At 40.4% G+C, this 14,967-nt stretch overlaps 1 protein-coding gene across 2 annotated transcripts in view; it reads right to left on the bottom strand.

The window, feature by feature from the left end:
- ADGRD1 (adhesion G protein-coupled receptor D1) overlaps positions 1 to 14,967 on the bottom strand; it is a 957,528-nt gene that overhangs the window by 361,793 nt on the left and 580,768 nt on the right. For both annotated transcript variants that reach the window (XM_040416257.1, XM_040416258.1), the window contains one exon: positions 612 to 715. In XM_040416257.1, the coding sequence (XP_040272191.1) occupies positions 612 to 715 (104 nt within the window). The remainder of the gene's footprint in view (positions 1 to 611; positions 716 to 14,967) is intronic.

Raw genomic sequence — 14,967 nt, 5'->3', positions numbered from 1 at the left:
ACCCGGTAGGCATAGGCAGGTTGCAGCAGCAGTCTGCTAGAAGATATCCAATGTTCCCTCAACTGGGTCTGGGCAGATGACACTTTGGAGTTGGGGTGGGGGTCTGCATTCCAGGCAAAGGCTGGAGTGTCACTATCATTTCATTTATCCTTGCCAGATAACAATCATTCATACCGTTTCTGGAATATATCTTTTTGTATTTGTCAAATACATTAAATTAGTCGATTTTGCCTTTTTTTTCCCGACCTACAGTGATTTGAAGGCCTTTCAGCCACCAGAATAGTTACTGTTCTCTCTAAAGCAGCTGAGCAGAGATAATAAACGGCAGCTCTAGAACATGCGATGAAGGCAAATGGAAAACTCCTCTGATCACGAAATTAAAGTAATTTGAGCAAAATCACCCAGCTGTTAAAATATATATAGGCAGAATCCAATTAAAGGGTTGGTAAGAATTAATGACATTTATGATTGAGAGAATCCAAATGTTGCTGTGCGCTGCTTGCCTGATATGTGAACACACACAAATCTCAGATAGTCTTTTCACAGTAATATTTGCCCAGCAGGGGACAGGGGGGAAAAGAATAAATGATAAAATGTGAAAAATTACTCACGAAAGTATAGCAAATGTGACCAGAGTAATTGCCAGGCAGAAAATAGACAGAGAGCAACCAACATAACTGATGGAGGACAGCGCCACCTTGTGGGATTCAGAAAGCTGTGCAATAGAAAGAGAAGAGAATACTCATTAATTTTAGTTTAATTTGGAATTCTGACAAGTTTATCAATTTAACCTTAACACTCCAATCAGCACTAATTGTCTTTCTATGCATACATTATTACGGATATGCCATCAAACAAAATCTTTTTATGTACAAGGCTTCTAGGCATTTTTAGATACAACATTGAACATTGTTTAAAGCAGCCAAAACTGCACAGAATGTGAATTAGGCTACATGCACACGACCGTTGTGTGTTTTGCGGTCCAAAATAGTTTTTTTTGCGGACCACGGAACAGAGCAACGGATGCGGACAGCACACGGAGTGCTGTCCGCATCTTTTGCGGCCCCATTGAAGTGAATGGGTCCGCATTCGCACTGAAAAAAATGCGGCTCGGGTGCGGACCAAAACAACGGTCGTGTGAATGTAGCCTTACATGCAGTTTTTCCATGTAGATTTTTGCAAAGAGAATCTGTAGCATAATACAGTACCAGCAAAGTGAATGCGATTTGCCAAATCTCATGGCATAAAGGAAAACGGTCTTAGTTGTCCATAGCAACCAATCAGATTCCACCTTTCATTTTTAAAAGAAGCTCGGAAAAATTAAAGGTGAAATCTGATGGGTTGCTATGGACAACTAAGAGTTTTCTTTTACACCAATTTTGATAAATCTTTCTCAGTGGGTATTTTGTATGCACAGAAATTGACCTGAGGGGCAGCTTTTAAAATCAGCAGCATGTCAATTGTGTTATGTATAGTGGTTTTCATCATAGACTTCAATAGAATTTGTTAAAATACACAGAAAAATAACACTGAAAAAGCACAAAAACTGCCCTAAAATAGTGCAGATTTTCTGCAGTTTTCATGGGGATTTTCTGCATAGAAATCGACAGTGTTTGCAGATAACCTAAGGGTATGTTTACACAGTTTTTCGATGTGAATTTTTGCCCGGATTCGACAATGAAATTCTTGAAATTCATCTCCATTGAATTAAATAGGGAAACCACTTGTTAATTCACATGGTGCAGGTTTTTTTGTTGTTTTTTTTTGCTCATGGTTTTGAAAACCGTGGATAAAAGACGTCCATTCTTGACATGGATTTTGCATGGAGTTCCCTTTGAAATGGGCAAACCATGTGAAAACTGCATCAAAAAATGAGTGTAAAACCATATTAGAATAAAAACTGCATCCTAAAAAAACATGAGGAATCCTGAAGCAAATTCTGCATTGCCCTTTTTCCAGCACAGAAAATAACTGTGTGTGAACCTACCCTACAGGGTGCAGCCACACGTTTTTAGGCGGTTTTTGGCTTGCAAAATAATGTCATGGGTTAAATGTATTTTATACAATTTTTTTTTAGGGGTGGTGTTTTTTATCATATCAGAATGAGGGCTTAGTCCATATATAATGTTTGCATCTATTGTGTTAGTGCATTATTTTCTGTGATTTTTCTTTTATAGATATAGCCATGAATATCTGCATATTCATTTATTACATTGTGCAGGATGTTTTTATCTTTTCTCTGTGATTTTTGATAAGTTTTTAGTATGCATGTGAATGTGCTTCTATTTTATCCTGGGAGTAGCATTCTTCTGCACTTTTGCCCCACCTGTCCCACAGGTGACCATGATTAGATGGTAGATATAGCCGTGCGTGCTCCTCCTCTCGTTAGTTGCTTGATGCACAGGTAACTAGAAGCAGCACACTATGGGTAAGATTTATCAAAACTGGTACAAAGGAAAACTAGCTTGGTTGCCCATAGCAACCAATCAGATTACACCTTTCATTTTCAGAGCTCCATTGGAAAATTAACGGTGAAATCTGATTGGTTGCTATGGGCAACTAAGCCACTTTTCTTTTACACCAGTTTTGATAAGTATACCCCTATATGTGCAGGGTCTGCTCTCCTGAATAAAGGTGCCCATATGGCATAGGTAGGTTTAGCGTAGGACCCGCCTGACCTGAGACCACTTTGGAGAAGGTAGGCGGGCACAGATGTGTTTTGATCAAAATATATTGGCTGAGAGTCTCAGATTTTATCATATCAGAGTGAGGGATTAGTTCATGTATAATGTTTGTATCTATTGTGTTAGTGCATTATTTTCTGTGTTAGTGATTTTTCTTCTATAAATGTATCCATGCACAATCGCATATTCATTTATTACATTGTGCAGGATTACATTTTCTGTGATTTTTGGTGGTGTTTTTTAGTCACAAGTTTAACTTTTTTCACCATAAAGTACATGGGAAAATGTCTGAAAACAGACACACACAGAACATGCACATACACACTTGGGCTTCAAGGGTACAGCTAAAGGGTGACACTACTCATTTAACAGCTGTCATGATCAGGATCGCAGGGGCATTGCAGTGTAGCGGTAATCCAATAGAAATAAATGGGACAAGTGGTACCTTGGAACCGAACCAGAGTTCGGGAAATGTTTTTTCACAGTACTAATATCATGAAGCATTAACTTTGGCTCATCAGAGCCGATACATTCTAATTAGAGATGAGCGAATCGAATCCCATGAAGTCTAATTCGATCCGAATTTCAGGATAAAATTTCCTCGTGCTTTGTGTCAGCGAATCGATTTAACATGAAATAGTATTAAAAAAAAAATTTTACTTACCTCCTCCATTTGATTGCAACGGGCCACCAGCCTCCATCTTGCTTGAAGATCTCGTCCGAAATCCTGTGCGGCGCGAGATTACATCATCACGCTGGCCGGCGTGATGACGTCATACGTCACCACACCAGCCGGCATGATGACATATCTCGCGCAGCACAGGATTTCGCCCGAGATCTTCAAGCAAGATGGCGGCGGCCGGCCCGTCATGAGCAAATGGAGGAGTTAAGTTTGATTAAAAAAAAATTATTGTTAATTTTACACTCAGATGCCGCGATCATGTATGAACGCAGCATCTGAGGGGTACAATGATCGGGGCGGCGCTATGGCAGCTCCCTGTCATTGCAACCGCTACTTACAAAAAAAATGTGCTTCGTGACAAAGTAGTCACAAAGCGAATTTTTCATGTGAAATTCGGTGAATCAGCCAAATCGAACTTTTGAGAAATTCGCTCATCTCTAATTCTAATACTGTATGGAGCTCCTGCTCCGTACAGTATTGGAACAAAAGTTTTAGGCGAATCAACTTCAGATGTTTCATTCGAAGTCGATTCGCTCATCCCTAGTCGTTACCATGGAAATAAGCAGTGTATAATGTGATGGAAAAATGAATCCAGCCAGTAAAGGAGACAATATGGACAATCACAATACATTAGTAAGTGCCTTGTATTAACTTTCTCTACATGATAAATGCCATTTGCTAAAGTCAGACAACTTCTTTAATGAGTTTCGCTCCCAATTATTTATTAACTGCAACTTTTTAAAAGGTTGTGAAAATTATTCTCAAAATCACTCCAGTAAAGGGTGGAATAGAAAGCAGAGTAACATCTCAAGACAGAAGAAATGTTAAACTTAAAATTAAACCAAAACGGTCTTTTACAATTTAACTCATTATAAATCTCCCTGGTGGTGTATTTAGGGCAGTTTATAATTTTCTATTTGCAAACATGTAATATCTTGTTTTAGAATTTTTGGCTCCCCAAAAAAGCTGACAAAACCATCCTAAAATCTGCAATATGTACTGTCTGCAAATATGTCTCAGATTGGTTTCAAACGTCACAACTGGAAGTCCAACATTTTCCAAACTGATTGGCTTGAATTGATATTAGATCATTCAATGTCTTGTATCTGTTTGGTTGCCAACATCATTTTGAACAGTACACCCAAAAAGTCCAGAGGTGAAGTGTATTTTTGTACTTGAAGAAGGTAATATGGGCACATTTGTGCACCAGTGATGAGCAGCATAGGCAATATTCATTTTCGCCCTATTTCAATAATTTTTGGCCTAATATTCGCCATAAATTTGCAAATTCTAGAATTTGTGATCTCCGGTCATTATTTTCTTGATTGCGAAAATCGCCAATGTAATATGCGCGTATTGCGTGTGCAATACTTTGTCTTTTGTCTTGGAAAAAAAAAGACACTAATCCCTATCACAGCACAGTAATCCCTATCATATCACAGAAAAACAGACAGCAAATTACTTTTTTTTTCAAAGACGAAAGACAAAGACTCTAATCCTTATCACAGCTCAGTAATTCCAATCACACTACCTTACACCCTGCACTGGAACCTATCAGCTACACTATATCACTATGTAACCTACACTGACTATCTCCCACTATGTATTATATATACAGTATGAGCTAATGATCTAATGTAATTGAATAAGGATACAGAGGACTCAGCAAAGCGCAGAGCACAGCAATGTCACTGCTCTCTCTCTCTCTCTCTCTCTCTCTCAGAACTGCAAAAAAACAGCAGAAAATGGCTGCTGGGGAGTTTCTTATATAGTAAAGGGGTAGGCAACTTTCCTATTGGCAGCTAGGGATGTTGCTAAGCTAAGTCAAAGATATTGCAGCCTTCTCATTGGCCAACAAGCAAGAAGCAGTGAGGGTACTGATGAAAAAAAATCTAGAATATTCGCGATTATGAAGATATAGCACTATATTCTAGATCTTTGCAAATTCTCGAAGTGCCGATATTCGCAATAAAAATTCGCGATTAGAATATTTGTGATCAACACTAATGTGCACCTGTATTACAGCGGTACGTCCTGGCCAGACATTTTGATGACTCATGGATGCATATAATGTTGCCAGTTCAGGTCATTATACCTTGGTCAGGTAGGGATTCTGGCCATAGTACAGGCACACAGATCTGCCATACTTGTGTAAAACTGGCCTAAGTATTCTTGAATATGCTCATTTTACAGCTCTGCACAAACGCCCCACCTTACAGTACCTCTATATTCTTATTTCATTTGGATTATACACATAGTTGCCTACAGTGCCAAATTTGCTGGGATTGTACAGAATGGCAAGTTGAGGATTAGGTAAACCCTTCCCATATAAGTGGTCATTCATGAGTGGGTTTGGGCCGTCTCAGTACAGTTGTTTATTTCTATTTAAAAATGCATACCTACAGCTTAGACAGTGTTCTTCCCTAGAAGCATATCTTATAGAGAAGAAGATCTTCATGATATGGTGCACACAGAGTGCCTAAAGTACCTGTAGGGTATCTGTGTTACACCATGTATACAGTTGTAATGGGTTGCATGAGCCCTATGGAATGAGAAAACCTGCATTTATACCAAAAAAAACTGGAGTTACAGTTATCACTAGATGTTCATCTGGAATTAGGAGCAGTCATTAACTATGATCAGTAGATTAATAGATTTTTTAAAATTATTTATCTCCACTGAGTCTATAAATGTGAATTGCTATTATTTGCTGTAAAGTTTTAACATGTTGAATTGATTCTAGAATCCCTTATAACTTTGTAAAACCAAAATCATTAGACAGGGCGCAACGTGCAAAAAAAATTTGGAAAGCGAGCCCCAGGCTACATTTATTCCCTTCTACAGATAAGCAACAGGAGACCAATAAATATCCAGATTCTTCATATTCAAGATAAATATTGCCTTTGAGAACACACAGCAATAAAACAGCAGACTGGCAACCTTCACAAATCTTGTGGAGGCAACAATTTAGAATTATTTAACAATATATGTATTAATCAATATAGTACTTACAGCTATACAGTAAGCCATATCGAACTGGTGAAAGTACGAATGCTTGTACATTGCAGAGAGGGGCCTTCATATAGGCAGTTTAACATCTAATTTCAATAGGGAACTCCACTGTATCTCAGTAAGTGAGTTTTACTATTTGACAGTTCCTTTACTCTATGAATTGTAATAAGAGATACTTACTGTAGAAGAGAGGTTGACAACCTCTGGTGCTCCAGCTGTTGTGAAACTATAATGCCCATCATAATCTATTCAATTCTATGGGAGTTCTAAAAACAGCCAAGCAAGTGTTTATGCTGGGAGTTGTAGTTACACAACAGCTGGAGTGCCAACGTTTGTTGACACCTGCTGTAGAAGCTTTTACACAAAAGGGGTATTCCCATCTAAGACATGTCAGATAAGTATTGGTCCCATCTCTGGAAACCACTCCTGTCTCCAGGTGTGAAGGAGAGCACACTGCACAAGTGTTGCCTTCTTCTATTGACCTCTATGGCAATTCCCCAAATAGCTGAGCTCCAGCTTGGATATTTATGGCGGTCCCATAGAGGTGAATGGAGAGGTGGCTGTGCATGCGCAGTGCGCTCTCTATTCACTTCTATAGGACTTTCAAAAATAGCCAAGTGTGCTCGCTTGGCTATTTTCAGAACTCCCATAAAACTGAATGGAGTGCTTCCCTTTCAGAGGTCCATTGTGGAGATAGGAGCGGGTTCCTGATTATAGCGATATGCCACCAATGTATGTTATGGATATATAACTCTTTAATTCTGCATCTTTGTTTGCACAGTCAGCACAGTCAATACATGTATAAGACAACATTGAGTCCCTCTAATGGCCAGAAACATTTATTATTTTTCTCCATAATTTATAACACCCATATATTCAACAGCAGTGTACTGTACACTCACATACCGCTATACTAGGCGGGGCTGTCAGGTGAATTTCCCTGGGTCCAGCATACACATATACAAGAGTTATTTCATAGGAAACATATTAACCTATCAGTATGTTATTGGCGTTTGGGAGGAAGCTAGAGTACTTAAAGTCAAAGAATTGGCCAGTGAGATTCAATGGTATCATCAAAAAGATTTCTTGCAAGCTGTTATAGCCTGTTCAATAGAATGAAAACCCACATTTAGCTCGAGTCTGTTCCGGTGGTGTAAATTATAGCTGCATCCCTAGAACCCTCTGAATAAATTACATATCAGGCGGCAATTTTTATGAACCATCCCCTGATAAAAGTGGGGAATCTGCTTTCTCTGGCGATCACCTGAAGAGTGCATCCACCGAAATTGTTGAATAGATGCCTCTGGCTCCAAGGCAGTTCGCCGATTTTATGCCTCCTGTAGTAGCTTAGTATGCCCTAATTGAGTCTATGGAAAGGTGAAGTCTTTTGTAAAATGTTAGCTTACAGCAGAAAGAAAACTCTTAAAGGGGTTACGATTTTTGCAATTTTTGGCATCAACTGACAGGAAACAGAACATTATCTTGTACTAATAGAGGTTGTTTATCTGTAATGCCCCATTTTTATTGTAACATATTTTATATGGCTGAAAAAAGACATACTGTATGTCCATCCAGTTCAGCCTGTTATCCTGCAAGTTGATCTAGAAGAAGGCAAAAAACACCCTGTGAGGTTTAAGTCAATTTTCCTCACGTTAGGGGGGAAAAATTCCTTCCCGACTCCAATCAGGCAATCAGAATAACTCCCTGGATCAACAACCTATCTCTAGTAACTATAGTAATATTATTACACTCCAGAAATACATCCAGGCCCCTCTTGAACCCTTTTAGTGAATTTGCCATCACCACCTCCTCAGGCAGAGAGTTCCATAGTCTCACTGCTCTTACAGTAAAGAATCCTCCTCTATGTTTGTGTACAAACCTTCTTTCCTCCAGATGCAGAGGATGTCCCCTCGTCACAGTCCTGGGGATAAATAGATGATGGGAGAGATCTCTGTACTGACCCCTGATATATTTATCCATAGTTTTTAGATCTCCCCTCAGTCATCTCTTTTCTAAAGTGAATAACCCTAATTTTGATAATCTTTCAGAGTACTGTAGTCCCCCCCATGCCAGTTATTACTTTAGTTGCCCTTCTCTGAACCCTCTCCAGCATTGCTATGTCTGCCTTGTTCACAGGAGCCCAGAACTGTACACAGTACTCCATGTGTGGTTTGACTAGTGATTTGTAAAGTGGCAGGACTATGTTCTCATCACGGGCATCTATGCCCCTTTTGATGCAACCCATTATCTTATTGGCCTTGGCAGCAGCTGCCTGACACTGGTTTCTACAGCTTAGTTTGCTGTTCACTAAAATTCCTAGGTCCTTTTCCATGTCAGTGTTACCCAGTGTATTACCATTTAGTATGTACTGGTGACTTGCATTATTCCTTCCCATGTGCATAACCTTACATTTGTCAGTGTTAAACATCATCTGCCACTTCTCTGTCCAAGCCTCCAATCTATCCAGATCCATCTGCAGCCGTATACTGTCCTCTTCCATGTTAATTACTTTACACAGTTTACTATGCAAGCCTTCTACAAGATCATTAATTAATATATTGAAGAGAATAGGGCCCAATACTGCCCCCTGAGGTACCCCACTAGTGACAGTGACCCAATCTGAGTGTGTACCATTAATAACCACCCTCTGTTTTCTATCACTGAGCCACTTACTCACATGCATACATTTTCTCCCAGTATTCTCATTTTATATGGTGTTCTAACCTTTTATGTGGCAGAGTATCAAATGCTTTGGAGAAGTAAAGCTATAAAACATCCATTGATTTGCCAGGGCCAAGTTTAGAACTTACCTCATCATAGAAAATGATTAAATTAGTTTGACATGACTGATCCCTCTTGAAGTTCCCAGGCTCTATTTTTGGACCCTTTTTGAATATTAGCCCCATAATTGCTAAGTGCCAATCCTGTGGAACACTCCCTGTCAATAACATGTCCTTAAATATCAGAAATAAGGGTCTGGCTATGACATTACTAAATTCTCTTAGGATATGGGGGTGTATGCCATCTGGTCCCAGCGATTGTCTATTTTAACCTTTTTAAGACACTGCAGTACTTCTTCCTGGGTCAGACAGGGCACTTTTAATGGGGAGTTTACTTTTACACTCTGCATTTCATCTGACAGTTTATTTTCCTCATGAATACAGTGGAGAAAAAATATTTAATAGCTTTGCTTTCTCTTTATCACTGTCTGCAACTCCCCATTCACCCCCATCACTCTATAAAGGGCCGACACCTTCAGATTTATACTTTTTACCATTTATATAATTTTAGACCATTTTAGGGTTAGTTTTACTCTTTGGCAATGAATCTCTCTGTCTCTAGTTTGGCTGCTTTTATTTGTCTTTTACATATGCTATTTTTTCCTTATATGTTTTTTCATGTATTGCTTTCTTTACATGTCTAGTTATCCACATAGTTTTTTTCTTGTTCCTTATCCTTTTATTCCCATAAGGTATGTCCCTCTCACAATTAGAGTTTAGGATGTTTTTAAAGATATCCCATTTTGTTGTTTTATTTTTGAGGACTTTGTCCCAGTTAGTTAGGCCAATGGACTCTCTCTTTTTTTAAGTTTGGTATTTTTGTTCTTCCCTGAAGAAACACTCTTTTGAATGACAATTGGAAGGTTATTTTTTTTATGGTCACTATTTCCCAGGTGTCCCCCAATCTGCACATCTGTTGTTCTGTCAGGTTTATTAGTTAATACTAAGTCCAGTATATCCTTCCCTCTAGCTGGGTAATAAACCAGTTGGGAAAGGTATTTGTCTTTGGTTATTGCCAAGAACCCGTTTCCTTTATGAGTTCTACAGGTTTCAATTTCCCAGTCTATATCTCGCAGTCACATGACATTTTACACTGTGTTGGGTTCCTGTCATCACGTCTACATCAGAGATGTGGCAAGGCTTTTAAAGTTCTGACCTGTAGACACATTATCAGTGACCTTGCCTCTGATGGTGGTGTTCTGCTGATTCTCCTGGAACCTACCCTGTAGACGTGATGTCAGCAATGATGCTTTGTGTTAGTGCAGTTTTTTTCCAGCAGAGCTTAAAGCAGGCTTGGATTTGTGACATTTGCACTTATATAATGTAGTAAGGTTGAATGCTAGTATTATTATTATTATTATTATTTTTTTTTTTTTTTGGGGGGGTTCATTTAACTGAAATACCTCTTTGATGGTGTATTACAGGACTTCAATTTTGACTTCAAATATCTGATTGGTGGAGGTCCAACAACCCTCAGCCCCACTGATCATCTGTTTCAGAGTAGCTCCGGTGCTGGATGTTGGTGCCACTCCATAGTGGATGGTAGTGGTTACTGCAGTGATGGGGTTCTAGGGTCGAATCTGACCAAGGACAACATCTGAATGGAGTAGGTATATTCTCGCTGCATTTGCATGGGTTTCCTCCCAAATTCCAAAGACATAGTACTGATAGGAAATTTAGATTGTGAGCTCCACTGGGGACTGCAAGTGATTATAATGTCTGTAAAGCGCTTCAGAATATGTCAGCGCTATAAAAGTGAGTAAAATAAATTATTGGTGCCTCCAATATATTTTTGGAACTGCTTCTTAAAGATCATCTTATTCTATACAGTATTATAAATGCAATGCTTAACAATAAGACTAAACAAGCTATTTACTTCTCATCCTGGTCTCGCAGACAAATGTGCTTCTTTCCAAGGTTGGTAACTTATTCCACTGAGCAGCGGATCTCTTCGAGCTATTTTATTATTCATGTAAATTCTTTCAAAGGGCTTTGTAAGCATTGTTCTTATTTGCATGAGAAATGGCACAGCACACGTAGAGAGACACCAGAGGAAAGTTTGACAGGGCACCTGCCACAGGTACATCTTTCACAATGAAACAATGAGGAGAATTGAAATCCCTAAGTTCAGAGTCCACATGCAAATTCTACATGCACTTTTGTCTAAAAGAGCTTTGACTGACAGGTGGTGCTTTTCTATAAGAAATATATGAACTGTTAACCCTACACCAAGAAGTGTCAAACACGGATTAACTGCAGCTAAGGTTAATGCCGTGAAACAACTGCAAGGCCACTTATATGGATGCAGCAGTTCTAAATCTGAATGTGAAATCACGTCTCACCCTGGTATCATGGCACAAAAACTAGTGAAAGCAATTGAAGAAGTCAATTAACATTTTCTTGCTATTGTTTATTTGATGCATGAAGAGTCATGATGAGGATCTCTACATGTGTATAAAAAAACTTTTGATTTTGTGTCTCGCATAATACAATAACTCACAGTACAGAGAGTAACCCGTCAGAGGGTAATATAATTCATGATGGTCTAATGAGGTTAAGTGTAATCACAGATGACCATCCATTAAAACTTAGCCTTTATTAATATTTAAAATAAAAAAGCACATAAGATACCCCTAATAGACCAATAAACACAAAAAAAGAAACAAAAGAAAATTAATCTTGCGAAAGAGACAACCCTCACAATGGTGGGCGAAAAATGACAGGGATTCGTATGATGAACGACACTTGGGGGATTGTCCCTAGAGATGACCCTATCTACGTTTTGCCCTGCCTAGAACGGAATGGCCGCCCCGATAGGGGCGATCCTATATCAGGAACCTCCTGAACGCCCTGGGATGGCCCTGATCAGGGAGTGTAGAGCAAACTAATGTTGAGCACAAATAAGTGCATATCAACTCCCATCAGCAAGGGATGAGTCACAAGATAGCTTTGAAAAATACCACAGTTATTTCGTGGTGATGTCGTGGGAAGTGTGGGATACACACGTCCCTGTTCCAACACGTTTCACCCAAACACTTGAAGGGCTCATCAGGGGACACCAAAAAAGATTATAGAGGTATAGTTCATGTAGAGACTAATACCAATCAGTGTAAATTAACACATTAACCGTGGAGTTGAAAAAACAGACTGTCAGTCAACCGAACATATGCAAGACCCCTTCTGTTTAATCAAATAATTGTTACTTGTGTGTCAGAGTAGTATCAGAATAGGTCGGATGTTGCCACACAAGGACAGCATCATATGGTAAATACACCTGTGTAGGGTTCAGAGAGGAGCTAAGCAGCCTGGCTAGATGGAGGCAGCGAATAGCATAAATCAGCAGGTCAGCAGAACAGACAAGAGACCCCTCCTGTTTAGTGATATAGCTGCTACTTGCGTGTCTGCAGACGGTGTAGTGCCAAGGTATATCAGGTATTGCCATGCAAAAAAACGAGGCCATCTAATACAGACACCTATGTACGTAGAATGCAGTGAGGGGGCAGTTAGCCTAGCTGGATTCTGACTGCAGGGCCGCTCCTGTCGTGTGTTTGGACAGGGATGGCGTCCTATGGCTCTATGGTTATCATTGTGAGGATTGTTTCTTTTACAAGAGTAATTTTCTTTTGTTTCTTTTTTTTGTGTTTATTGGTCTATTAGAGGTATCTTATGTGCTTTTTTATTTTAAATATTAATAAAGGCTAAGTTTTAAAGGATGGTCATCTGTGATTACACTCGCATAGTACAATGCAATCATTTGATTCTTATAACTCTTGAAAAAATAGTGGTTTTCCTGTGTAAAAAATAGTAGCACAATTTATAATTGACTTTATACTTTGCAGGTTCTGCTTCAGGGAAAAACAATGATGTATGTTGTGTCCTGTCCATAGAATTGTCCGCATGGTTGCATATGCGAAAGAACCGCTGCCTGCAGGACTAGTATCCTAGATAAAGCTGAAGTGAAGAAAAGCCAAACATCAGAAGTTGTATATCAAGCAAGAGTTCGGAAGTGATGCCTGGTGTGCGAATGTCTGAAGCTGTCTGAGCTATAGATGTTGGCATATCTATGCTCAGGTGCTTTTAATCTAACCAGCAGGGAATGCAGAAGAAGCAAGTTAACATCCTGGTACTTGCGGGGGCAGTGAGACTGTCACTTAAGGACAATGGGATTGGCATTTATTCAAGTGAAAGAACACTGAGCTGCAGTATGCTGGCACAGCCACTACACAGTAGACATAGCCATCTACTTCCATCTCCATCAAAAGTCTTTTTTCTGGTGAAAGTCGCTGCTGAGAACAGCATCTTGGTGGGGGTGCCAGGTGTCGGGCTCCCACCGACCCGATATTGATTCCCTATCCTGAGGAATATCTACAACCCGTAAAACCCCTTTAAAACCACTGACAGGTGAAGTGAATAACACTTTTATAAGAATCTGAGCAACTTCTACAATGGCCAGATTGTGATGGCTAGACAACTGGCCCAGAGTAAATACAAAATAGTGAGTCTGGTGGGGATTTCCCAGTGTGCAGAGGTTAGAACCTACCAAAAGTGGACCAAGGAAGGATGAGTGAGAATAGGCAGACTCTGATGGTGACTCTGACTCCACCCAAAACTAGCTCCAACTCATGCCAACGCTGCTTCCTCTTCAAAATGACTTGTGCATCGTGTTCTTTACAGTGTCATTGAATGGACAGAGCAGTTATAATTACACTCCGCAGCCTCTACAAAGGAGACGACGGGCAGGTCATTTTGAAGAGAAAGCAGCACTCTCACGAGCGCAACTAACATTTTAAATAGCTGATCGGCAGGGATGCTCAGAGTCAGATCCCCACTGATCTGATATTGATAATGTATCCTGAGGATAGGTCTACCATATCTTAACACTGCACAACCCCTTTAACCTCTTAAGAACACAGGGCGTACAGGTACGCCCTGATGTCCTGATACTTAAGGTGATCGGAACAAGGTGCCTGCTCAAATCATTCAGCAGGCACCTTGGTACAATGCCCAGGGGGATCCTGTGACCCCCCGTGTCGGCGATCACAGCAAACCGCAGGTCAATTCAGACCTGCGGTTTGCTGCGTTTCCAGCTTATTTGGGTATCTGTGGTGTGATAATACACCACCAATTACCGTCCTTAGATCCTGAGAGGTGGCGCGGTCATGCCACCTCTCAGGATTGCTTCTGATTGGCTGGTTGGGCAGGTGGGCGGGCGGAGCGTCAGATTTGATTTCCGGAGCCATCAGGCACAAAACAGCATATTAGGGACAGTGAGGGAGAGGTAGATTAGGCAGGGATAGTGAGGGAAGTTTTTTTTTATTGTGGTTTAGCACCTGGATCGGTTGTCTGGGGTCCACAGCACTCAGCTGTGTGACCCTAGATCCCCCCAGTGGTGCTGCAGCTTGCCCCCACCCCCGCACACAATTTGTTTGGGGTGCAAGTGTTTTTTTTCTTTTTGCATGCACTGACTGTGGCCGGTACTCTTAGCGTCCGGCCACTGTTAGCGCATCGCCCACCCCACCGCTGATCAGCTTTGTACAGCTGATCAGCGCATTTGAATCTTTTTTTTTTACACTTTTTGGGGCTAGTTTTTATTATTTAAATTTTTCTGTTAGGTGTAGGGCAAAGTGCGCGAACACCCGTCCCCCACACACATGCACACTGAATAAAGCTTTCCACGCACGCACACACTCCCCTATGGCCCGCCGGATGTTCTCGGCCGAGGAGGTATACGCCCAGCTTGCCTCTGACTCCGAGAGACCCAGTGAGGACGAGGATGACACCACTTTCCTCTTGTCATTCGCGTCCTCCT

Source organism: Bufo bufo, chromosome 2, assembly GCF_905171765.1.
Source record: "Bufo bufo chromosome 2, aBufBuf1.1, whole genome shotgun sequence".
In the NCBI taxonomy this organism is placed as follows: Eukaryota; Metazoa; Chordata; class Amphibia; order Anura; family Bufonidae; genus Bufo; species Bufo bufo.
The sequence above is the reverse complement of the archived record's forward strand: the minus strand, read 5'-3'. Positions and strand labels throughout refer to the sequence as shown.